The sequence below is a fragment of the Caloenas nicobarica genome, chromosome 2 (assembly GCF_036013445.1).
Source record: "Caloenas nicobarica isolate bCalNic1 chromosome 2, bCalNic1.hap1, whole genome shotgun sequence".
Lineage (NCBI taxonomy): Eukaryota > Metazoa > Chordata > Aves > Columbiformes > Columbidae > Caloenas > Caloenas nicobarica.
The window spans coordinates 132,047,957-132,073,366 of record NC_088246.1 but is presented as its reverse complement, the minus strand read 5'-3'; the positions used below and the strand labels follow the sequence as shown (position 1 = coordinate 132,073,366).

Genomic DNA, 25,410 nt, shown 5'->3' with positions numbered 1-25,410 from the left:
TTTATCCTTAACTATTTATCAGGGAACACAAAAATGCACAATACAAAAATACTGTTTATGTATTATACTCAGATGTGATAATAATGGAAAAACTCCTATTTCAGATTAGTAGGGACTGATAGGAAGGGAGAGAAGAGGCAGTCTGGGTTTTATACAGATAGGAACTGCATTAATATAATATCTGTGTTTCATCATCCTACTGCTAGACTGATGAGTTTGTGATGTTGCATGAGATTTGGATTGTTTGGTGGAAGTCCGTTTCCTTTTCTGTTGTCATTGCCGTCCGTCAGCTTGAGCAGATATTTTAATATTTTTAAGAAGTTTCTACAACATTGTGAGACAACATAATGCTGTATACTTTTCAGCTAATACCTGTGAAATGCAGAGAGACTAGCAGTAAAATAGGCTGTTCAATAGCTCTCTTGTGCTGTGTAAACAGCAGAGCTGAGTTAACATAGAGGGATAAGAACTAGCCTTGGGTTTGGCCAAAGTGTGTGCATGTCCTTGTATGTGTGGCTGGTAAATAAATAACTCAGCACTCTTGATCTTTGTCGAGTCCATTACAGGGAGTGTTTGATGTGGGTTTTGAGAAGGCCCTGTCATTTTCATTGATGTCAAAACCAGGAAAATAAAGCACTGGCAGATACTTTAAAGATGGTAGATGGTTATTGTAGCAAAACTACTTGGAAGTTGTTTGTGATCCTGCACAAAACTGCTTCCTGAGCAAAGATAAAGAAAGCAGTTGAGATACAAGGATTTGTCTGAGGTTCTTCTACACAAGACGCTTAGTAAGCAATTTCCACCAGTGATTGCCTATTGTAGGTGCTTATCTCTACTTAGCAAGAATAGCAGGTTGCATTTAAGGCTGCATGAAAACCTCCTTGCATTCAGTGATTCTACCTTTTAAAGTTACTTCTAGGTGAAAGATTTGCATATTCTGACTTCTGCATCGCTGAATGATGATGTGACTTTGTCAGGTTATGGCAATAACGTAATATCATATTTTGTGCTATCTTTGTATTATATTTTTAGGTCACGTTGGTAGTACATGGTTTGAAGGACAGCAGGCTGCCAGGTCAAATCACAACAGCTCCATAAAATAAATACATGTAGGCATCATTCTCCCTGACGCTCATGGATCTAATGCGTGAGAAACCGTTGGCACATGGTAGTTTCAGTGTTGCCTCCAGTGCAGTAGGAGAGGAAAGACTACCAGGAGTAGTACTTGAGGAAACAGCAATGTTAACAACAGCTTGAGAGCCCCAGAAGTCTAAGCTGGAGAAAATTTCAGCAAAGTAAACGTATTATCAAGGGGAGAGGAGAAGAAAACGCAGAGTTGGTAGTGAAAGTGAATCAAGAAAGATTACAAATCATCCCAAATAGTAAACATTATAGAGGGTGTTTCAAAAAGATAGACTCAACTTGAAATCACTGTAACTAGTGAAATAAGGTCCACCTTTTTGAAACACCGTGTATTTCAGGATATTTTTTTGATTATGCAAAGCATGCAGTCTTCTCCCTCACTTTTACACAGAATCACAGAATGGTTGGGGTTGGAAGAGACCTCTGGAGATCATCTAGTGCAACCCACCTTATAGTTTGCTTTCCTAGGCAGCCATGGTTACTTCTATGTTACTGGTAGTAAGTCCAACCAAAAAAACCAAGTATTGTAAGGCAGCCAAATGGAACTTAAAAATTAATCCGGGCAAGATTTTTGATTTGTTCTTTGCCAGGGAAGCTGCTTACTAGCCTTTAAAATGCTGATCAGACATCACCAAAATGCAGTTGCTATCAGAGGCTGAAAGTTAAAGCAGGCATCTTGTAAATCTCAACAGGCAGTGTCAACAATCCCTTCCATTTCAATTCTTCTCTCTCTTCTGTGACAAGCTTTATTTTTAAACTTTAGCAAATGTGTTATTTTTTTGTGTAAAGCATTCTCAAGTGCAGTTAAGGAGAGCCATTACTCCAGCTGGCATAACCAACTTTAGATGCAGCCAAAAACGGGCAACAGGGCCTACATATGTCATTTTGAATTAAGGAATTATTTAATAACATATATATGCATCACTAGGAGTAGGGCATTTCTTTCTTGGGAAATCCAACTTGGCAATCAAGTCAGGTGCCCACTGACTGTCTGGAGGCCACAAATCTTACACACCTTGCTGCACATTGGCCCAACCATGAGGCAGCTGCATCGTTCCATGTGCTATTGCTGGGGCACTGTATCTGTTAGAAGGATACTGCAGACACCTGGGGTGATAACCTCTTAAATTACCATGTATAAGTCACGCAGAAATGATCTCTCGGAGTCTCGTGCCTCTTTAAGCACCTTTTATTATATCCCATCCGTTTTTTTATGGCTATAATCCTAAATCTTGGATTTCCAGCTCCATTCAGTCCCAGTTCAGTCTGCCAAGATGGCAGACAGGGCTGCCAAACATTACTAAAACCATAAGCATAGCTCTGCTCTGCTGAATTCATCAACATTTTACACATGACATTGCCCAGCCCTCCCTCCATTCATTTGGGCTGGATTCAAGCCAGCAGCCTAACAGGTAAGAGCTTTTTTTTCTCCTGTTACCATTACAACCTTCAGAAAAATAAGAATAAAGCAGAGGAAGTACTAATGACATTAATTATAGTTCTTTCCCCCCACACACATCTCCACAATGAAGCAGTAATAAAAAACCCTGTCTTTCTAAAATTTACTTAATATAGTTATTTACAGTTTTGTAATGACTCATTGAATCACTTCTTTTAGCAGACTGATAAATGATTATTTCTATTTCCTTCACCTACAGTTACCATCCCGAATGCTGAGGAATTATTATAGATGTCCTATCCTGAAAAATCCTACCATATGAGCATTTTAGATGCTTGCAGGAAAGATCCTATATTAATTGATCCTTTAATGGATCACCAGGCTTTCCAAGTTGTATTAATGATCATCAGAGTAGCAAGTAAATCTTATTATGAGAGCATAGATATTGTTGCCAACAGTGATACTTTAGAAAACCATTGATCACGTGAGAAGAAAAAAAAACAGATGGTTTTCGCTGGCTCATTTCTCAAACAGTGAATAGCAACCTCTAGTACCAACACCAAACTATATATTTCCCTTTTTTAGTACAGGGCATTTAAACATGAAAGACTTTTGCTTCGGCAGTATGATGCCCTGGATATAACATGCAGTAAGAAACGTCCTTGTCATATACTATTTCCTTCTCTGGATCTTTGAATCCTGATTCAGACAGTTCTCAGCTTCTCCAGGAAGATGACCTTGAAGAAGATACGTCACAAACTTACGGCCAAAGTGCTGTGTTGGCTTTTGATTACTCAGAAAACTTACACTGTTCCTAGTTTTGACAAAGGCTTCCTGTGCAACTTCAGGCTATCACTTTACCAAAGCCTTAGCAAAGCTTTGAGCATTACAGTGTTTTATTGACAACTGACCACTGAATTCAGAGAGATTATTCAGAGGAAGCATGTGGTTTGGGTCATGATTTCCCTTCAGTTTAGCTCCCGCATCTGTAAAGCAGGCTATTGGTATAATCTTTTTGCTGTCTTTTGTATTGTATTTATAGATTGTCAACTGTTCAGAGTAGTAATTCTCTCTTTTTTATAGAAATGTTCAGTATTTTAGTAAAAAGGGGCTTCCAATCTTGCAAGGTTTGCATTTAGACTGCAGTGTCCTGATTGAACAAATAGCTTTGATTGTGTCCTCATTACCCCCAAACAATGGGTAAACCTGGCAGTGAAGACTAAGTCTTTCGACTGACAATGCATATGTGTAAACAAAATTAGGGAGTGAAGTGTCTGCTTCGTGGGTGGAATATATCTATAAGTGAAACATAGATTTTCCTGTAATCACAAAATTATAATGTCATTTGTTACCTGGGTTACTCTTTATATAGCACTGTATATTTAACTCCTTATGTAGCACTAAATGTAGTTAGGTTACATCACATAATGTCTACTCTAGTTTAAAAAGCAGAAATAAGCACATGCTTACCTAATAATCACTTCTAATGTACCTTGACATTTAATAACATCATTTCAGCATCAGCAGTACTTTAAATGTTATGCTCTGTAAATATTATATTCTAGAGCCTGCATTACTGTCATTGCAATCTTTTTTTTCTTTCAAAAGACTAATAAAATTGTAATATTAAATGTTTGCTTTTCCTGAAATGTAAGAATGATAAGGCTGTGGGGACAAAAGAAGAGAAGAAGTATCATGAAAAAATTATAAGATGTTTTTAAAATTATTGCTAAAGTTAGGGATTTTTTTCTTAAGGAGAAGCTGTCTCATTATTATCATTATTACTATTGCTATTATCACTATTATTATTATATATTTTAATGGAAAAATTGCATAGATTAAGAGCCTAAATGCTATTTCCATATATTAAAAAGGTGGTTTTGCCATGTTTTTTACTTTCCTCTGAAAAACAGAGAGGACATGTCTGAAGAACAAAACCAGCCTCTACAGTAAAGAACACATCAACCTCTAGGTTTTAAATATAGTTTTGCAAGTTATGATGACCTAATTAAGCATGGTCTCATTGGTAATGCCATGTAATTCCCAAATTAGCGTTTTTGCACAAGGCATATAATTACAGTGCCTTCCATCCAAATCACTTTCGACAGATTTAAAGGTTGTAGCTGGGCCTTCACAAACTGGAGGGGGAGAAGGGGAAGGAGGATCCTCACCTCTTGCGCAGCAGCCAACCAGTTTACAACTGGGAGTACCGATCCACCACAGGGGCTGGAGACATCCAGGCGACAAGGCTGCTGGAGTCCTATAGGTTGCGCTTACCTATAGGGTCCTATAAGAACCTGCTTCAGTCACATAGAGTCCAGAGCGGCAGGACTAGGCATCCTCTGTCATATTACAGTGAGAAGCTGTCATGTGCATTGCATTGTGTCTCAGGTTTAGCTCAGAGAAACCTCCTCTCCCAAAACTTTTTTGCTGCTCCTGGAGGGTGGATTTTCTAGCAGAGTCCTAGTGGAGTTTCTCACAGCATTCCCTGTAATTAGGAATGCATCTGGCACTGTGAAGATGTTTCCTGTGGAAATTGTTGATATCAACAGAATTCCCTGTCTTAAATAATTTTGATTCAGAGAAAAGCTTTTAAACCTGAGTGTCATGCATATTTCCTTTTTACAGATGGACTAAGACATTGTAATGTGACCAAGGTCGTACAGGAGTACATGGAAAGTTGCAAATGATTGGGATACAGTGGATTAACCATTAAATAAAACAGTGCTACGTAGAACTAAAATGTACTAGAATATACTGTATTTCAGTTTACATAGTACTATTTTTAATTCAACTTTATTTTAATTCATTTAATTCTTTAAATTACTAACTACTGTATAGTATTAGAAAACTACAGAAGTGTTCTTGGATTACTTGAAAATGCATTGTCCTGCAGTCCTGCCACAAAACATCAGGATTTTTTGTTTTGTTGATACGTTACTAGAAGTCCTTTTTACCAGTAACAAGATGTATTAACTTAAGAATTTTGAGAATATAGAAATCCTTTTACTAATATGAGGCAAAAGCTCATTAAATTGTGGAAATGAGATTTATGGCAGGTTTCTCAGTTATGCATACTGACTATGGAGTTCAGAACTGCTCCTTGAAGGATCACCAGCTCTACTGTAAGGAATCCTGGTGCCTTTGGGACCTCCTGAACTCATCCTCTTTCAGTTCCACCTCTTTCCCTATCCTCATTTTTTCTCTTTCTCAAAGAGGCCTAAGTCAGTGAAAGTGGTTAGATGGAATAGGCAGGAGTATGACCTGAATCTTGTATATATAAATACATATCCAAACTTTTTTCCTCGCTACCCTAGGTGCATTCTGCAATCCCTCTCAAGCTTCAGATTTCATCCCGAGCTGATAAGGCACAAAGTCTCTTACTAGCCTTCTTGAGAAACACTGGCTGCTTTTACTCTGTCCTGCAAGATGACATTTTCTGACACTGCTTGAGCCACAATCCTGATACAGCCCCATGCTGCCAATACATACACCTCACTAGGCCATAGGGGAAACATGTGGCTGTCACCACTCTAAAAATGCTGTGGCAGAACCAGGACGCCCTTCTTTTCTCATTTACAGGGCTGGCCATGCTGTCACATCGCTTACTGGAGCCCTTCCAGGGGCTTACACAAGAGCTCCACAAGAAATTCTAGATTTAGAAAAACTATTACTGTGTCTGCAAGCAAAACAAAGCTTCCCCCACCCCACAGCCACCAGTGAAATGCTGTTCAAGCAGACAGCAGGTGATACGAGACTCTTCATCCCACACATTCACTCAGTCCTTGGACTTTCAGAAGCTACTCCCTGCAAATACTAGCTAACTCACACTTTAATGGTGCCATCCAGCTACTGGCATCACAGCGGCTGTGGGAGCCAAAACCACCCCATGATGACCTTCAGCCAGCACAGGTGCATCAATTTTGAACAGGCGGTAGCATGCCCAGCATGTCACCATAAGGAAACACCCAGGTTCATCCACCAAGAAAGCTTATCTTTGGTTAGACAACACTTCTTGGTTCTGCTGTAGTGTAAGATAATGCCTTTAATGAAGGGGGCAAGGTAAGTCCTGACAACTATTCTTTGTCCTAAGAAGAGAGCAGGAACTGTGTTCTTGCTGCTTGGAGCCAGTGGTTCAGACAGGTGCATAAGCTGATTGTACTGAATACAGTGAACAGACATAAAAAAAGTTCTTGGACAATCTCCAGAGCTAACTTCAGCACAGAGCCAAGAATTTGAGTGTTGGAAAGATTTGCCTGGCAAGGCTGGAGGCAAGGGATGTATCTCTGATAGCCATATGTGATGTACTGAGGGGTGGGAGGGAGGGCTGCTGTGTTATGTTAAGCCAATTGTTGAGTGGCTGGTCAGACACCCTCAGACTTGGATGCAGATGGCTACAGCCCTCTCCAGTGGGGCTCAGTGTCACCTGGCATGAAACATTGCCAAATACCCAGTAAAAATACAAAATTGTTAGCATGTGAACAGTTAACATCTTTGGAGACCTTCAGTTAAAGATGGCATTTTTGTTTTGGTTTAAGTTTTTTTTTTGTTTTCACTGTACCAATCTCTTGTGGAGACGTGCGCAGCCAAGACCTGATTCCCTTCTTGTTTCAGAAATTCCAACACAGTTTGGAGGTCTTGGGAAGAGTGAGAGTCCCTCTGGTCAGCCTTGGGAGGCTTTTCATTGGTCAAAGAAATCAGTGGACAGGGATGACATTTCTGAGGCACAGATGTGTTCCTTATGAAAGTGCCTGCAGTCCATCAAGTGATGTCGGGTATTAGGAAAAGTCATATCTTTACATATGTTGGGCAGTGAAGAGTTGTCACAGGACGTGAATTTTCTAGATAGGTCACGAGCAGAACAGGTGCCATTTGAGCACCATTGTAAGGCTGAAGAGAGGGTATTCCAATTGGGATGCTCTCACCACAGCAGTCATAAGGAGCAATGTGAATGTAGATGTGTCCATAATAAATAATCATTGCAATTTGACAGCTCTGTGGCTTGGGCTTTAATATTAGGCAGAGTCTTTTAGCCAGCCTTTTCCTTTTATGTCCCTAATTATATTCCATGTGAAAAGAGAAGAAAACCAAAGCTTATGCATTTAAAAAACCTCAGCATTACCTTATGCATCTCAGCAAAGATGGAAGGAAATCCCCTACATGACAGATAATTTCATGAACGGTGATTGTAACTGTGACTTTATAGGTGGCAACTTTTAGTTTGTCTTGTGCTACCTTTCGCTTTTACCAGGAAGACTATAAAAAGCCGTAAGAACCAAGCCTCTAGTCTTCTCCCTCTGTGCATGCTTAACTTCTCAAAGCTTCCTCCTCAAACGTCATTGAGAACAAATCCTGACTTGTCTACGTCCAGCCTTCTTTCTCAACAACTCCGTATTTCCACCTCTGGTTTTCAGAGATGCCAAAAACATTGTCATTCTACTGCTTAAAGGAGATTTCATGCTGAGTATTTCTCCTCAGCAATGCTTACTTACCAGATGACTCAGTAACTTCAAAAAACTTCATGCTGCTCTTCCTTCCTTCCTCTCATCTCAGTGCTGTGTAGTGATGCATATGCTTCTGGCATCTGTAAAAAGACTGTATCTGCCTAACACAGCTAGAGCATCCTATAAACTCAAAAGCAGAAAAATGTTTGCAGACCTTCCCTGTGCACAGAATTTCTCTCTGACATAAAACACAGATAAGCCTCACAGAAGAAAAAAAAATCAAAGGAAAGTAGCAGTTCTAGCAAAGATAGAAGTGGAGAAACAGTTGCAATTTATTTGGCAGAAGTCTTCGCTGAACATACAGAAGGATCATTGTAGTTCTTTGTTAACAGAGCTCCACAGCTTCTGACTTCTTACAGGACCTGATCCTGGAATCTGGGATGTGGCCTCCAGGAAGAAAAATAGAACACTCTGCTCACAATACAGACAGATTTACAGCAATTTTGTTTCTTCAACAGAGTGTTTGCTCAAGTCTTAGCATTAACTGTTAAATCAGACAACCAAAACCTGGAGCAAAGCATCTCAGCCAGCTTGTCTTCATATAAAACAGCTGCATAGAAATTCACCTTGATAAGTGAGTCCTAGTGATTAATATGGTCAGTTAGGTTTACCTGGGATTTGGGAGAAGGGTATTCTTCTTGCTGGCTGTTCTGTAAGTGTTTGCCTAGGAATTTGTCTTCCTAGCTTCTAAGCAGAAGTGTGTTACCAACTAAATTGGTTAACCTGTGTTTTCTTATGGCAAGACAAAAATCAGCACGTGAGACTTCAAGGCATGTATATATGTGTATAAGACAAGCTAACATCCGCACAAAGGTAAAAAACATTATTCAGGCCCTATTTCCCATAGGTTAGAAGCACAGAAGAAACGTCTCATTCTGACTGTTATATACTTCTATGATAAACAGATACTATGGTCATGAGGATATAAGTTAAATAGATTAGGGTAATTAAGCAAAACCTGCCTCTTAAAAAAGAATGATAAATATGTAAAGTAAGCCAGTCTTTAGTCCCTCAGACTTCACTCAGAGACGTTCTATGTCTTATGACCCTTTACAAAGCTGAAGTTGTAAAGTGACTGAACCAAATCAGCAAGTAGTCCCAACAACTACCAAAAAATACAGTAACTTCAGCCACTGAGTGATTTAGAGTAAATCACTATGGATGTCAGTGAATTTTTGGTAACACCCATCCCTGCCAGCATTTTAGCAAGGCACTCTAGTCAGATATCCCAATGCAATAGTCTTACTGTGAAGTCTTTGTTTTGTTTTAATCATAATATTTCTGTTACACTATTTTTCAGGTCCTGATTATATCAAACAAAAATTTCAAGAAGGAGTGGAGGTGAAAGAAAAATCTGAAGAAAAAGTTCAGGAAAAACCACCTACCCCAAAAGAGTCACCTCACTTTTATCGAAAAGGTACTACACCCCCTAGAACCCCAGAGACAAGTCCAAGGCATAGTCCTCCTCTTTCTTCTGAGTCTTCTCCATCAAAACAACTGAAAAGGCAAACCTACACTTCTGGGGCAAGACTCAGTCAAGAAAAAAAGCTTTCGGCCGCTGAGAATATAACACCCACAATCAACAAGCCTTTGTATTCAAAAGCACCAATGAAGGAGGATGTAGCTGTGAAACACCAGCCAAAGTTTTCGGCCCATCACAATCCCATCAGCAGAGAGAATGGGGAGCTGCATGATCACTACCACGGTTATTATGTAAAAGTGAATCCACCAGTGCTTCCACAGGAGCTCAGGGAAGAAGATGAGTATGTCAACCCATCACCATCAACACTTGCACAGATACCACCCTCACAGAAGCCAAGTCCTGCTAGATCTGGGGGTAAGCCAGATGCCAAAGAAAACAAACCTGACACAAAAATTAAGAAGGCGGAATTTACTGCACCAAAGAACCCAGCTAATTACGAGTCACATTCAGCAGTGGAAAAAGAAGTAGGAAACAGCTCGGTGAGTACTGCAAGAAACCTTTTCACTTTCTCTGCCCTTTTGCTCCTAATGCTGAGCTTTGCAACCTAAGGAAAGGCAAAGCTCGTTTCTGTCAAATCTTCGTCTGGATACAGTCTGCTAGCTAGAACCCACTACACCAGACTGGAGCAAGGAACAAATATTCCAGTCTTTTGTATTATCCTTTTCAAAAGCTAGGAAGGGGTACTTGATAGCCAGATACTGACAGAATTTTGAAACATGAAGCCCTATTGCATCCATAAATACAGAATTGTGTTACGATGTGTATGTATATATGTGTTTTGTGTGCATATAGATACATATTTGCAGATGTACATGTATCTTTTTTCCCCAAAACAAAACAGTGTTCCTGGTACTTCTGTGGGCAGTACTGGCAGTTATACTCCTTCTCTTTCTTAAACATCTACTTTTGACAACTGTTGGAGACAGGATGCTGGCCTGTGGTCTGACCCAGTCCAGACCATCTCCATTTTCATTGTCTTCTCTGTCTTGATTGTATGCTCTAAAACCAGGCAATTTTGCATCAAAATATAGACTGTTTTAAAATGCAAACTTCTAACAATGCTTGCATTTTATAGTGACATGAAAAGTTGACTTTCTTCTTTGTCAGGAAATGGAGGAGTTTTAAAACTATACATTCAGATCACTGTGAATCTGAATCTCATTATTATGTAGAAATAATAGAACTATCAATAGTTATGCAGAAAAGGAGAGATGACTAATAGCATTTCTATTCCATGTTAGAAGACGAAGCCAGGTTGTGGAATTCAGAATCTCTGATTGTGATAAAATTATTTCTGGGCCAAGAGAAACTGAGGAAAATGTTAGTTGTAGATCCTAAAGTTAACCTTTAGTGAATGAAGAGCTCTAAATAATTGTCATACTATTTCTTTTTTTTCATATAAGCATTGTTTCTTTGAAACATTTTTGGTACCCTCGTAGGAAAAAACAAACAAACAAAAAAAACCCACAAAAAAACCCAGTGTGTCATTATTTAGATGGGATAAACAGAATGACCTATTTAATGAGATCCAGATAGCCTAGCACTGATCTCAGGCAAAACAGTTGAATAATTGACACCAGACTTCATTAATTAAGAATTTAAAAATAAAGAGGTGTAAGAATTTCCAACCAACATGCATTGTAGAAGATTTTGTCAAAAAAGCTTGACATCTTCAGGTGTGACAGAGCAATCATGTCCTCAGTCAAGAAGGTCACTTGTTTTGCATTTACACAGTTATTTATTCTGACAAGGAAGCCAGAGTAATGCAAAGGCTAGATGTCACATTAAAATATTTTTTTTAAAAGCTGACTGTCGGTTCTCAAAAAATAATTTGAAAAACATTAGTAATTTGGTATTATTCTGGTGAGATCATTCTTGGATTAATTCTGCTGCTCTAGTTTATGAACATTCTTATTAGTCACATGGGAGAGGACATAAAATCATTACCCATAAAGTTTACAGAAGACACGCAGATCAGGGAGCTGATAAATAATGAGGACAGTGGATCACTGATACAAGCTAATGCAAATCACCTGCTAAGAAAGATGTAAGTATAATTATCCTCATGCAGCACAGCAAAATGTAAGTTCATATATTGAGAGACAGTTTACGGAGCCTGGCCATACAGGATCAGAACTGGAAAAGGCTGGTGGAACAAGAGAGACAACTGAGCATGAGCTCACAGTCTGCTGCTGTTGTTCAGAGATGTTAATATAATCCTTAGATTTATCAACAGGAAAGATTAAGCAAGAGTACATGGGAGTCTGTTTTATCTGGTTTTGGCATTGGTGCAACCACTTCTGAAATAAAACACAGTGTCCCTAAATCAGGGATTTAAAATGAAAAAAACCTTAAGGGAAAGTCCCACGAAGAGCTGCAGGAATGTTTAAAACATGCCTTACAATGAAAGATTCAAGGAAAAAAAAACGTGACACATCAAATCACTTTCCGTAAGTACACTTTATAAAATATTTTCTCAGGCTAACACACAAATGTGTAAGAAGATCAAACAGCTGGACAGATTGCGATAAAAGTCTTGTTTGAAGTTGCTTTTAATGATATTTTTTAAATGCTGCGTCAGTTTTCAGGTGCTGAGTTTTTGGAGCCATCACTGAATAGCTTGATAATGAGCATTTTGCCAAGATGATATTCTCTAGTTCAGCAGAAAGCTTATATTCTGTTTTGTGCAGATCAAAGTAGATGTTCGTAGTGTTTTGTAATCTGCAAAGCTGTATTACAGCTGATATCAGCCCTTTAACCTTTCAAATCTCTCAGATATGACTCCTATGTAGGGTAACACCAAGCTGTCAGGCTTGCAAATGTTGAATGAGCTTGCACAGAATTTTAGCCTGAATTGATTTTTTTTTTTTTTGTTCAGCTCTAGTGAAAATAAGTGGCTAGAAATACTCCCTATTTTTCCTATGTTCTGTCCAAATCAAATAATGTTTTGGAGCTGAGGGAGTCTTCATTTTAAGAAACTAATAGGGCACCTAAACAGCAGTTTATTGACCTTCTAGAATAATCAGTATAAGGATTGTAAACCTATAGCCTGTTACCAGGAAAGGTGGAAGAGTGACGAGATATTGTACGTTAGCTACTCTTTGTTTCTTGATATTACAGATCAGCTAGGGACTGTCCCTCTGCTACATTTGGAGCACACTAATTGCATTATTCTTATTATCAGCATTTCAGGAAAGAAGGAGAGTAGAGTTTAGGAACTCATTTTTAATATAATGGTGGTTTAAGATATATGTAGATGTTTGTATTTTTTACAAAGATGTCTTCCATATGTGTCTCTGTATTTGGCCTTATAAATTTCTGACGTGTTCACTTCTTTAAAATGTTGAAATGAGTAAAAATCCTAAGGCAATTAAAGCAGAAAGGAGTAGCCTACTGGCCTAGCAAACTGATGTAGTACAGAATGACTGTTAATGCTGCCTGGAAACCTTTCTTTTTAATTCTCAGTATCACCTGTCAGCTTCAGAAAAACAGTAGCTGGTTTTGCAGTGTTTCTGGACTGAGTTGAACAGTGTGCTGGCGTTACACAGTGACTAACCTAAGAGTGCACAGTTACTGAGAAGGCAGATTACTGTGCTGCTCTTTATCCCGAACACTTATGAATGTTGAGAGACCTCAGAATTCTAGGGCTGCAATGGGTTGTGGTTTGTTTTTTGGGGTTTTTTTTAATCAGTCATTGCAATTGCCTTGTAGTCATCCTGACAAATGATTTTGTTGTGGTTTCAAAGTAAGTCTGCTTTAGATCTTCCATAAAAGTTTAAAAACATATTTGTTAAGAAATATAAAGAGAAAAGAAACTCTCACTCTCATGAAAAGATAATGAGGAAACGTGGTTTGGAGATACAGAATGAGTCTATAACATTTATGGAGCACTTTTCATTAGTTTATCCGAAAGTGCTGTATAAAACTGTGCTATGCTTTTTCCAGATTTTCAGTGAGAAAGCATTAAGAACACAGATATGGGATGTAAGATTTTTCAGTTCTTCCTTTCCTGTATCTAAATCAAAGCCACTTCTCACATCTGAATGAAATATAAACTTTAATTTGGATTAAGAACTTTAAACAACCTTATTTACACAGAAGTCTGCAGTAGCTGTTTTAATAATAAAATTAATATTTCATATTTGCTGTGAATCTGTTACATCCTTAAGAATGTCACTGAATATCGTCTGTTCACTAAGTTAGTTACGGGAACAGTACGATTCTCTAAGTATCCCTGTTTCTGGCATGACACTTGAAAAATATCAGCACACTGCACATCAAGTATATAAATGTGTTTCTGTGTATATGTATTATCTGATGTTCAAAAATCAAAGTTTAGAATAACTTCAGAACCATAGGACTCTGTCATCGTTTTATCAAGGTAAAAACATGCATAAAACGCTACGGCAAAGTCACTGTTCATCAGCTGCTCCAAAATAGCTGCCTGTATGCAGTCATTTACTCTAGTGAGAGGTCAATCATGCTTTTTTTCACTGAGCATTAGGCACCTTCAAATTATCTTGTGTTTATCACAGTGTGAAGTGTGCACAGAGACACTTGACCACAAACCGATACTAACTGTTGTTTCGAATTGCTCGTTAGCAGCCTCCAGCCCCAGTATCAGCCTGCCTGCCCCGAGCCCACCTTGAATGTGAGCTAATTTGAGATTGCCTTGGATTTGGGTAAAAAGTAGAATTGAATTGCAAAAAGTACCATTATACTGTAGCTCATGAATACACATTTGATTTGCTTGACATGTGTTTCCCTAGGTCAGGTACAAGCCCAGGCACAAATGTTCTACTGTATCATCATTTTTTGGTTTTCTTGGTAAACATTTTTAAGCCACACAGAGTGTTTCACCTGGTTTTTTCCTGTATCTGAAATCATTGCATTTTGGTGAATGTTACCCAGTGTGTTTTACTCTCATCTCTTTGTTCCCTTAATATCCAGTTAGTAAGGGATATAACTACCGTGATGTTAGAAAAAAATAGATCACTATTTCGCCTGATCCTAAAAAAAACTCTGAGCAAGAACTTTTTGCTATATATAATGGACATTCCTAATGCAATGGGATTACAAAACTAGTCTTAATACTTCCTGGTACTACCTTTTAGGAAAATAACTTTCTTCCCTCCCCAAATGAAAACTAATCGTATGGTTATATTTTTAACTACATAAGTGTCTGACTTACTAGAAGCTGAAAGGGCAGTTTTCAAGCAGGACTGGAGTTTTTCTACTACAGCTTCTTTAGTGCACCTGTTCTAATCACTCTTGAACTGTTCAGACTAATTTTGGCTTTTGCTATTTTAAGCCCTTGCAGGACACTAAAGTCTTATTTATGGTATTTGTCTTAAAGCATTAAATAAGCATCTCATATGTGTCTACAAAACAGGTAGTAGTTTATTGCATAATAACCGTGTGCTCCACAAATATTGTTTGATCATTTTTTAGTGTATCAGGAAATTCTGCTTTGGGCTGAAAGTTGCAGTTATCAGAAGAGGAAACAAAACGCACATAGCAGGCCAAAGGAAATGGGATTTTCTTTGTTGTATAAAACACAGACTTATTATCCTAAACAAATAACATTTTTCTTTGATCTTCATAGAAAATCAGCAACCCAGTTCTTAAGGTGTCACTTTTTTCTGTCTTTTTAGACAAGATATCTCGATTCAGACCATAACCCCTAGGGTTTTTAGCCTAGTTTATCTGATATTGTGGTGACATTGTTATGCCTAATCTGACTGACCAATGTGTCAGTAGAGAATCCCCTCCTCTCCACCAAGCCTAATTCTTTAAGACTCTGGCTAATGATACCGAGTTGCTGTTTGAGCTGCAGTCCCAACTTGCCATTCAGCCAAAAGCTGTCCTGCAGCTATCAGGATGCTGTTTCAGGATATATTTCAGGTAATGAATGAGTTCCTGGCTCCTGTGAAGTCCTCATAGGTCCAAATTTTTCTTCAATAGTAGTGAATCAACTTGATTTCCTAGGATGTTATTTTCAAATATGCAAAGTATTAGACAGCCAGATCCCAAATGGTATTAGGCAATGAACTCCTTCATAGTTCTTTGCAATTCCTGGTGCAGGGTAACTGTGAAATCTTTTTGTGAGATCCCAAACTATAAAGGAACTATTGACCTGGTTTTGGTCACACAGGGAGTCCCAATTAGACTCATAGAATCATAGAATGGTTTGGGTTCATTAAAGATCATCTAGTCCATCCCCCCTGCCATGGGCAGGGATGCCTTCCACTAGATCAGGTTGCTCAACCTGACTTTGAATACTTCCAGGGATGGGGCATCCACAACTTCTCTGGGCAACCTGTTCCAGTGTCTCAGCACCAGAGAGAAAGATGCTGAATCCAAGTCTTAGCGGAAATTAATAGTGTAATTGCACTTTCTGTAGAGAGCTATGTAACATTAGCATGTATGTACTATTCTTCTTTGTCATGAGATTCAAGGGATTTTTTTGCAAAACAAGTCATCAAATTCACTCTAAGGGTGTTAACACTCACTTTCCAAGACAGCAAAACTGAGATATTCTCGAAGTAGCTGTTGTTTCAAATAAACCATGTTTTATTGCTCCAAGCCTTCCAATATGGCTTTCATGCATAAATCTCACAACTGCCAAAAGCATTTGGTGGGAATCCTGATGGGAGCTTGGATTTCCTTGGCAGTAGAAAAGCACAGAAGTACCCAAGCTAGCACAATTGTGTCCACACCAGGAAGAGAAAGAAGACATTAACCTTGAGTTATGCACCTCTACAGCGAGGTTGTTTACAGTGCTGTGGTCAGAAACATAGCCATATCTGGAGTCATGCTTTCCTTTTGTGCCTGTTCTCTGTCACCGAGTGTCTCATATTCTTTGGCACATAGTGGCTCATTTCCAGTAAGAAGGAAGGAACGTGGTTCCACTTCTGTTCTGTGACCTGATGGTTAAAACATACCACTGGTAAGTGGGAACTTGTTATTCAAAATCCCTTTCACTAAAGTGACATTAAACCTAGTCTTCTATTTCCTAGTGAATATTTTAGACATTCTGCCATTAAGTAAAATGCGAAGGTGACTGCTGATACCGTTACCACTATGGCAACATGTAACTAGCATCCTGATAGTCGCAATCATGGTTTGGACTTGAACGCCTAATTCCTCAGCCTGTGAACAAGGTACCTCTGAATAGGTGCCAAGGGGACTTTATGGCCCTTATGATCAAGCTGCTGACGGCGTTTAGACGCCCCAGAGTTTTAAGGGGTACTTGGCATAGCATATTTTGTGACTTATTCAAGAACGTAGCAGTTCACATCTGGCCTGCCATCTTAACTACTGTGTAAAGGAGTGTTCTGGTAGAAAGCATTTAATGAGACTGTTTCAGGATGAGAGCATGTGATATAATAATGACACAAGTGCTATTCAGTAGCTTCCCAGGTACACTGCTGCAGCAGATTAATAATAGCAAGTTCTTACACCTTAGCATTCCAGAAATTATACAGCTAATGTTAGCATTGTCATGAAGCATAATTAACTTCTGCAAGGCATGCCTCATGTGGAAAGTGAAAAAAACTGTGTCATTTCTAACGAAATATATACCTTCTTATGCAAGCCAGTGACCCTTATGGAGCTTGGAAGATAGTTTTTTCCAGCTATTTTTTGGTGAGGTTTTTTGTGATGTAGGGAAGTATCATCTGATTGAAGGGCTTTTCTGTTTCTACTCACAGTAAATGTGCACCTTATATTTTAAGTGTATGCAAATCTTTGTGAAAATATGTTGTAGTAAACCAAATATGCTACGAGAAGAAGAGAAGAATTGAGAATTTCCATCTGATCAGGACATAATTTCAAGTTGCTCATTAGAAAGCACCCATGTTTAAAAAAGTTATCCAGAATTGCTGAAAACAATTAAAATCTTTGTTCTCTGGCTTTGCAGAAAGACTAAGATTATGTAATGATTAAATTTTCTAACCAAGTTTAGCTCTAACTAGGAAGGGAAAGAGTTTTTTGACTTTTCGGTTCTTCAGTACGTGAGTCTCTAAGATAAGTGTCAGAGTAAATCAAAACAAGTTTAATTTTACAGATATAAAGTTGATTTTTAATCTATAATGGAAACATGGCTAGGTATGTTAGTGCAATGATAAGGAACTTTTCATCAAAAAAAAAGGTATTCTTTTCATAAAACACATTGTCATGTCTGTTTTCAAATGGATTGGAGTTACAGGAGGAACCTTCTGTAGGGCACTCTAGCTTTCCTGAAGTCATTCAAATTCTTTGCTTTGCTTTATTATAAGCTGATATTGGGTTTGCGTTGATGGGTTTGTTTTCATTTATTTAGGCAGTCGTATTTGTCAGATGGTTTAATCTCAGTGTGATTAAGAACAATGTAATAATATACTCTCTCCTGTGTTTATCCAGCTCATTTTCACACAGATGATATTTAGCCTACCTGAGTACGACAGGTAGTGGCCATGTTTCAGCAGCAGAGTCTGTATCTTTAATATTTAGGTAATCTTTCACAGCAAGATCAAAATAGGTAGAAATTATAAAGTCAAGTCGCGTCCATTGCTGTGCACTATGTGGAAGGTTGCATTAATTCTGATATCTTTATTTTATTTTCAGGGCCCTAACTCAGTCATGATCGCCCTGGTTATGCTGTTGAATATTGGTTTAGCCATTCTTTTTGTCCATTTTCTAACTTGATTGGAATTAGGAAAGGTAAGAAAGGTCTTGTTTTCATATAAAATCACCATATCCACCCCACCTCAAATGATAAAGTTTTAATTTCTTTGCATACTTTTAATGTTCCTCACTTTAATTTTAGCTATGCCTGAATGTGATTCAACATAGTTATTTAATAATGTAACTGTTTTGACCCTTCAGTGAAGTCATGACAACTAGTGGTGTTAGCCCACAGTTCTCTGCAGTTGTGTCATCAGCCTTTTAAATGGCACCTGTCAGACTCAGACACAGGGAAGGAGGCTTGGAATTGGGATGGGACGCAAGAGAGATGAAACTTGGAAAATTCAGCCAGGGGCCGAGATCAGTTTCTCTGCCGATGGCTCGTGGCTTTGGGGTCTTCTGAAAGCTGAAGCGAGCAGCCATGTTGGAAAACAAACAAAATAATCTGCTGAAGCAGCCCCGCCAGTGAAGTGCGTTGGCTTCTCCATCTGTTCCAGCAGAGTGTGACTAAACTGGAAATGTACGGAGCTGCACTTTTTGTTGATGGAAGCTAACAGCTGCCTTACTATTTTACCGTCTGATGTTTTTAGTGGGGAGATGGGAAAACGACTGCCAGAGGAATGTGGTCAGAGGATTCTGTTGCTGTGGAAGTGATTCCAGCGTTCACTCCTATCTCATTAGAAGAAATAGTTAGCAGCATCAGTCACCAGTCTTATTCCATTACCTGCTGCTTTTAACATCTCCTGCAGTGTTCAAGGAGATCGAATTTCATTTGCCTGTGCATGATTCTGTTCATTCGTTGTTTATGAAGTTTGATGTATAGCCATAACATACTGTCTAGTCCAACCTGGAGAAAGTTACTGGTTCTGCCTAGCAGCAGAAGCAGAAAATGAAATCTCTTTTTCTAATCCAAAGATACAATTCTTAAATTCATTTCCCTAAACCTGAAGAGCTGTTGCGATTTAAGGTTTAGTAAGTAATATACCATGACTGCAAAATTTAAAGATGTCGATATCTCCCTAAAAGTGCTCAAATGCTTATGCCGATAGCAAGCAAATTTTTCATAATAAAAGAATGAGAATCTTAAGTTGATATCAGCACGTTCGAAACAGGAGGAAGAATATCAGAGTAAGCCGAGGGAGATAAGATACAGGGTTTGCATGTTGAGTTTTCTCCTTTTTTTTTTTCTTTTTTTTTTTTTTTTTTCTAATTCTGGTGCTGTGGTAATTGGTGATTTGAATTATAATGTTTCGACACTGAGGTATTTTGCCAGCGGTTAAAATAAAATCCTGGCCAAGTGCACATTAATGCCAATAACAGTTCAACTAATGCTTATAATAAATTATCGTAATTTTAAAATACTAGATTTGTGTTGAATACATTCAGGTAGAGCATTTAGAAATGTTAAGTGATTGTTTATCGATTTGATGCCTTCAGTGTCTTTAAAGTCCATTTATAATTTTACCTCAGCATTAAAAAAGCCTCAAAATTTTTCATTTTGAAAGTTTGTCTTAAGTAGTTTCACAGCCCTTTGTTGAAATGACGTGATCATGTTTCTTTTTATGTGCCATTATACTGTAATTATTGTACCCTATAGTAATCAAAAGCATGCTTATTTTACTGAAAATATGTGGTGTGATCATTTGGAAAGTAAACATTTTAATTTAAAGCTGCAAAAAGCAAAGGGCTTGTATTATGGTTTATTTTATCTCTATTAGAAAGTCTTTCATACAATTTAGGTTTTGAACCTGTTTGTAAACTTTCTAAGTGTTTGCATGGTTTAATGGGCGACATTCTTACAAAGTACATTAGCTATCTTTTGATGCAGCATATTAAAGTAACGTAGGTATGGACTGAACGTTGTGCAGTGAAGCAGCTCCAAGCAGGGCAGTAACACCGTGGTGTTTTTTACAGAAGTATGTTGAGAATCCTGTGTTTTGACCAGTGTGGATAACGAAGAAAGCAGAAAGAGAGCAAATGAAAATAAAACTTGTATATTTATTTTTTAAAAAAAAATTGAATTGTGTTTTAAATTTAGGAAAGTAATTTTTAAGTAAGAGCAAAATTTTAAAAGTTACTGTGTAAGCCTTGACATAATGGACGAAATGTTCCATCCAACAGTGAAATCACCCCATCTCCTTACATGGAGAGGTAATTTTGTAACTGACATATTCCTATTAAATGTTTATTTAAAATACTTTATGCTCTGGAAATAATGGGTAACAAAGCTTATGAAAATGTTTATAAATTTAAGTAAGCATGTTAGTACCATTTATAAATATGTATGATTTATAAGCTTTTTTTAAAACAAAGCTCAAACAAATTGTTGGTATTTTTCTAAAATGTGCACAGCTGTATTTTACATGAAAGGCTATTTATAATTGGTTGTTATACTGTACACTACATTTTGGACAGCACAATGAAGCCTGCCAATGTACTTAATAATGTCATTTTGTCTATTTAAAGTTTCTTGCTGTCAAAGAATGAACTCTTTATCTCTGAGTTTCTCTATTTATAATTCTTGAGCCAAAATGTACAATGTACAGTTTTCACAACTGTATTTGCTCTAATAAAAATAAGTTGGTTATTAAGAGAGTTTCAGACTAGTTTTTCCTGTTTACGGGTTACTTCGTTCACTCTCTGAAAACAGTTTTTCTAACAAATTCAATCAATGAGGAGCAAAGCAGGAAAATGGGTGAAGTCCTGTCCCCTTTGAAATCATTGTGTGTTACTGTTTTCAACAAAACGATTTGGGGAAACAATTTAAAGTAAAAAAAAAAAATCCTTATGTGTCTTCTTTTATCGTCTGAGATAGGATTTTTGTATCTTTCTAAATTTAGTATCTTAAATTATACTCTCACTACAGGGATGATTTAATCAATCTTGTTTTAATCAGGGAGTGTCTGGTCCATTAACAGTTCTTAAATTGAATCGACAATTTTTTAGACTTCCCTCCTTCTCGCGGTCTTCGTAGATTCAAAATTAACAGGGCGTTTGTGAGCCAATATCCTACACAGAGAAAATTCACCATTACAATGTCTTCAAGCCACCACATGTGCTGAACTAGTAAATCAGCTGAGAATTTTATTTTCCATGATCCCAGTTCAGATTACTGGCCAACTCTACTGAAATCCTAATGTTTAATTGAAAAGGAGAGCAAGTGTTCTTAGTAGTTCCTATTTCATGCAAAGATTTTTTAGGAAGTGATTGTTGCTGTCTTATTCTTTAAAATAGTTCTACCAGCATGAAGCTTAGCTTTGAGAATTTGCATTTTCTATGCAATAACCCACTCCCAAAAGAATTTTTTTGGCTCTTCAAGTAGAAAAAAATACATTCTCAAGAAAAAAATAAACAGAAATAACTATAATGCCAGAAAATTTTGAAGTCAAGTGCAGTAAGACAGCTCTTCTCTGACATTTTGTGATCCGTGTTGTATAACATGTTCAATAATAAAAGTAAAGATGACATGAAATATTTCTTAAGTTCTATGAATGTGATAAAAGGCATATATAAATCTTAACAGCAACAAGCAAAGCATTTGCCCAGAAATAGAAGGAAAAAAAAGTTGTCAGAATCAGCTGAGTAACAAGACAGCTTTCCTTGCCCATCAGTGTTCATAATTCTCAAAAATCAACATATACATAGAAATACAACATGCAATGGAACTTAATGCTCTAGATTTGCTCTAGCATGGCAAATTTTACCCCACAAGACAATTTTTTCCTGGGCAAATAATTTCTCCTGGCACAGTTGTGTGTTTGCCCACAGATGCCAGTAGGCAGGGAGCTCCCATCTCTAAATTTGAGGTCTGGTTTCTTGGACAACTCCATTTATCTGATTAAACAATACATAGAGTATACACAGGAAAAAAGCAAATGAATGATGTTGAGGTGCCAAAGGCTGAAGAAAAAAAAAAAATGTGTTATCAGTGCTTTTTAGTGTATCTAGTAGTTCCTTTACTTACTTATATATATAGATGCTTATATATATAGTCCTAACTTTACCTTCTCATCAGAAAAGCAGTAAGGAACGCAAAGAATGTGGAATCTTTTCTGTTTGCATTGCAAAAGGAGAGATTTGATTTGAAAGCAGAAATTTCATTAAATACAACTACAACCTGCCTTTCAGATATAGACATGGGTTAAAAAAATCCTTAATATAACTGAGTGCTGACTTTAAAAGGAGTGAACGTCTTTTTATGAGCATTTGATTTAAATTCTTGAAATAGTTATTTACATAACTTTTAATGCCACATTACGTGTCTATTAAAAGCTCTATTAATATACGGTTACACAATATTAAAAGATTCTGATAATAACCTGGATGCAACGATAAAAGCCTGCAGAAATTCACTACATATCAAGCTACAGTAACATTCTTAGTTGGTAACTAAATAACTTGTATGTTATTAATAAAACAGAGTTGTGAATTATATCTAAATGGTTTTTACTCATAGCCCATTTGAACCTTTTAGTCAGGGGAGACAGTTCTACATACCGCTCTCTCCTATGGAAATGTAGTTCAGTAAACAAAGCCAATGAAGAGCAGGGAAATTAAGTAAGCCTTTCAAATGAAGTAGTCTTCTCGTTCTCTGATTTAATATTTACAGAAACAGGAAAAAATATAAATTATGTTAAGTCAGACCAAGAAGCTGTGTATGGCAACATGCCATAGCTGAGCCATCTACAGTATCCATCTCAATTTTTTTTTCCTGCTGGACTCTGAAACTGCAAAATAGGAGACGTTACACCTCCTACCATTGTAGGAGGTAAATATAATTTCCATAACACACCATATTTAAGAAAAACTGTCTATAATGTCAATGGCTTTCAGACTAGGAGGAAAAAGTAAAAACTTCATCTATCTAAACAGTTTATGTTGTGACTGTCACTGTAAAAGCTGAACAAATCCATCGTCCTCATAAAAACAATAGCCAAAATGAAGCTGGTAACACAATTTGTTAACATCTCTCTTGTTTCTTCCTTTTTCCTTGCTAGGAACAGACAGCTTTTTTTAAAGTCAATAATCTAAACTCCATCATGTCAATATGTGTTTGTTTCAGCTGATGTTGTTCACAATCACTTGGGACTGGTTATCTAGGACTTTTTAGGTGCAAACCAGCAGTATCCTGCGTGCCATTTCTCCAAGAGAAAGGTTTTGATTATTTTTTCACTGGTGGAAAAGAACAGGATTTTCCTTATCCCCTTGAAATGGTTTGGGTTGTATTTTTTTCTGTGCTTCCACTATTTTTGAAATTATCTTTTATCCTTCACTGCCCACCCACCCCCTAACTCTGGCAAATTCCTTTTCACCACACACAGCCATTTGGCCCCACACTTCAGCCACTTACTCTGGTAACTCCCGCTTTATCTGTTGGCCACACTTGTTTAAGCAGTGCTTTCCGCTCGCTACGTGGCGGAAACCATCTCTCCTGCAGTTTGTCCTACAGCGAATTGCATGTGTCATGTCACAATCTTCATTTCGTCCAGTTTTCCGCCTAATATTGTTGTTGCTTTATGCAACTATATTCTAATTTCAAACCAATACTCACCATCCGCAATATCAGGACATTGATTTAAATGCAGTAAATCGGAAATGAAGAGAAAAGAAAATGACCAAAAACTCTATACACAGAGATTTCTAATGGGTCTTTGTAATTCATGGAAACCCATGTAATGCTGTCATCGTTGAGGAAAAGATCTAGTATCAACCAGATTATGAGCTCCACTACAAATGTCCACGGTAAGACTGTGAAAAAGAATGGCTGTGCAGCTGAATCTGATTCTCAGCTCAAAAGGCCAAAGGGTCCTGTTGAGGGTTGTGATGGTGTGTGGTGTGGTATGATGATTTCTGGACTTGCTAGACTAACATGTGGCTTGTTAGATGGAATAAATACATCCTGTGTTGGGAATTTGGTTTTGCTCACATGCCTGAGCTTTCCTATGTCTTCTTCCATGTCTTACACTGATTAATCAAACAGCTCTATGGAAATTGAGGCACATACATTTCGACAAGAACTAGGTTTTACTTTCATAAGTGGCTTTAATGTCAATTAAGGCAAGAGCAATAAATGACAGAGAAGTGAATTATACGCTTTAAGCTAGAAGTTTTGAACTCTACTTTTTTTTATGCTGATTTATCCAAATTGGGAGAAAATACAGGATATAGTCAAAGCGTTGGATTCCGGGTGTTAGCTTTCACAATAATAATTGGTATAGCAATCCATGACAATACCTCAAGTCTTTTGAGATCAATACATGAATTTGGGAGAGGAGACGTCTTCCTTGAATTTCCAAATTGTGGTTCGCTGAATAGCAGCTTGGCAGAGACACGATATTAGACCACAAAGGGCAGATCTTGATGGGGATTTTTGAGAATGGCTGCCTATATTTGAAGTTCTTAGTCTATACTTAATGATGTAAGTTTAAAAATTTTCTAACTCCTGAATATCTCAATTACTGTTCAAAGACATTTGTGGGGATGAGAAGGGGGGAAGCGGGAGGAAATCAGTTATTACACTGAGAACTTCAGATTATGAAAATGTTGAGTCTGGCCTACAAATATGCCAAAACTTGAAAGGATTTCGATCTGGATTTTGGATCAGGCATTGGAGCTACAGGCTCTAATTGTGGGATTTCATCAGAATCCAGGTCTGATTCCAAGGGTACACAGCTGAAATGCTTGAACTGGGAGTGCTCTTAAGGAAGGAGGGGAAAAAAAGTTAGTTAAAATCAGGCTGCAGTAACTGGGTTAATTAAACATTACATTCTGTACTTCTGGAACAGTGTCATTAGCTGTATTTAACGTTGCAATTTTACTATATTCGGGACATGTTCCACAGAATACCTCTGAAAGTATCATCATTTAAGATAATGGTGCTTAATTACTTACCCATTTTTAGCTGCAAAGTACTTTTATCATTTAATAACACTCAGTCTTCAAAAATATTGTAAACTGCCTTCCATTTTAATTATGAGAGTTCTAGATCTTGTTTAGGCCACTGATGAGAACGTCACGGGAAAGGATAGGATTGGCTACCATGGAAACGGCGAAGGCAGAAGAGCAGGAGCAGCATTTCACAGGCGCTAGGACTAAAAAAGACATTCTGCAAAGAGAAGGTAATTGAAAGGCATTTACATCCCAGCGGATGGCTTCCATGCATTCCTGCCGTACCAAGGCAACACATTCCTGGCATAGATTGTAACAAGCCTCCA

General features: G+C 37.7%; 1 protein-coding gene across 4 annotated transcripts in view; it reads left to right on the top strand.

Moving 5' to 3' along the window:
- Positions 1 to 20,787, top strand: part of JPH1 (junctophilin 1) — an 83,704-nt gene extending 62,917 nt beyond the window's left edge. Inside the window, exons 4-6 of one of the 4 annotated variants that reach the window (XM_065627354.1) lie at positions 9,347 to 10,008; positions 18,137 to 18,232; positions 20,111 to 20,787. In XM_065627354.1, coding sequence (XP_065483426.1) covers positions 9,347 to 10,008; positions 18,137 to 18,217 — 743 coding nt within the window. In that variant the 3' untranslated portion in view covers positions 18,218 to 18,232; positions 20,111 to 20,787. Of the gene's footprint in view, positions 1 to 9,346; positions 10,009 to 18,136; positions 18,233 to 18,338 lie in introns of all 4 variants that reach the window. The other 3 variants (XM_065627353.1, XM_065627352.1, XM_065627350.1) reach the window with 3 other exon arrangements.
- Positions 20,788 to 25,410: the final 4,623 nt, after the last annotated feature.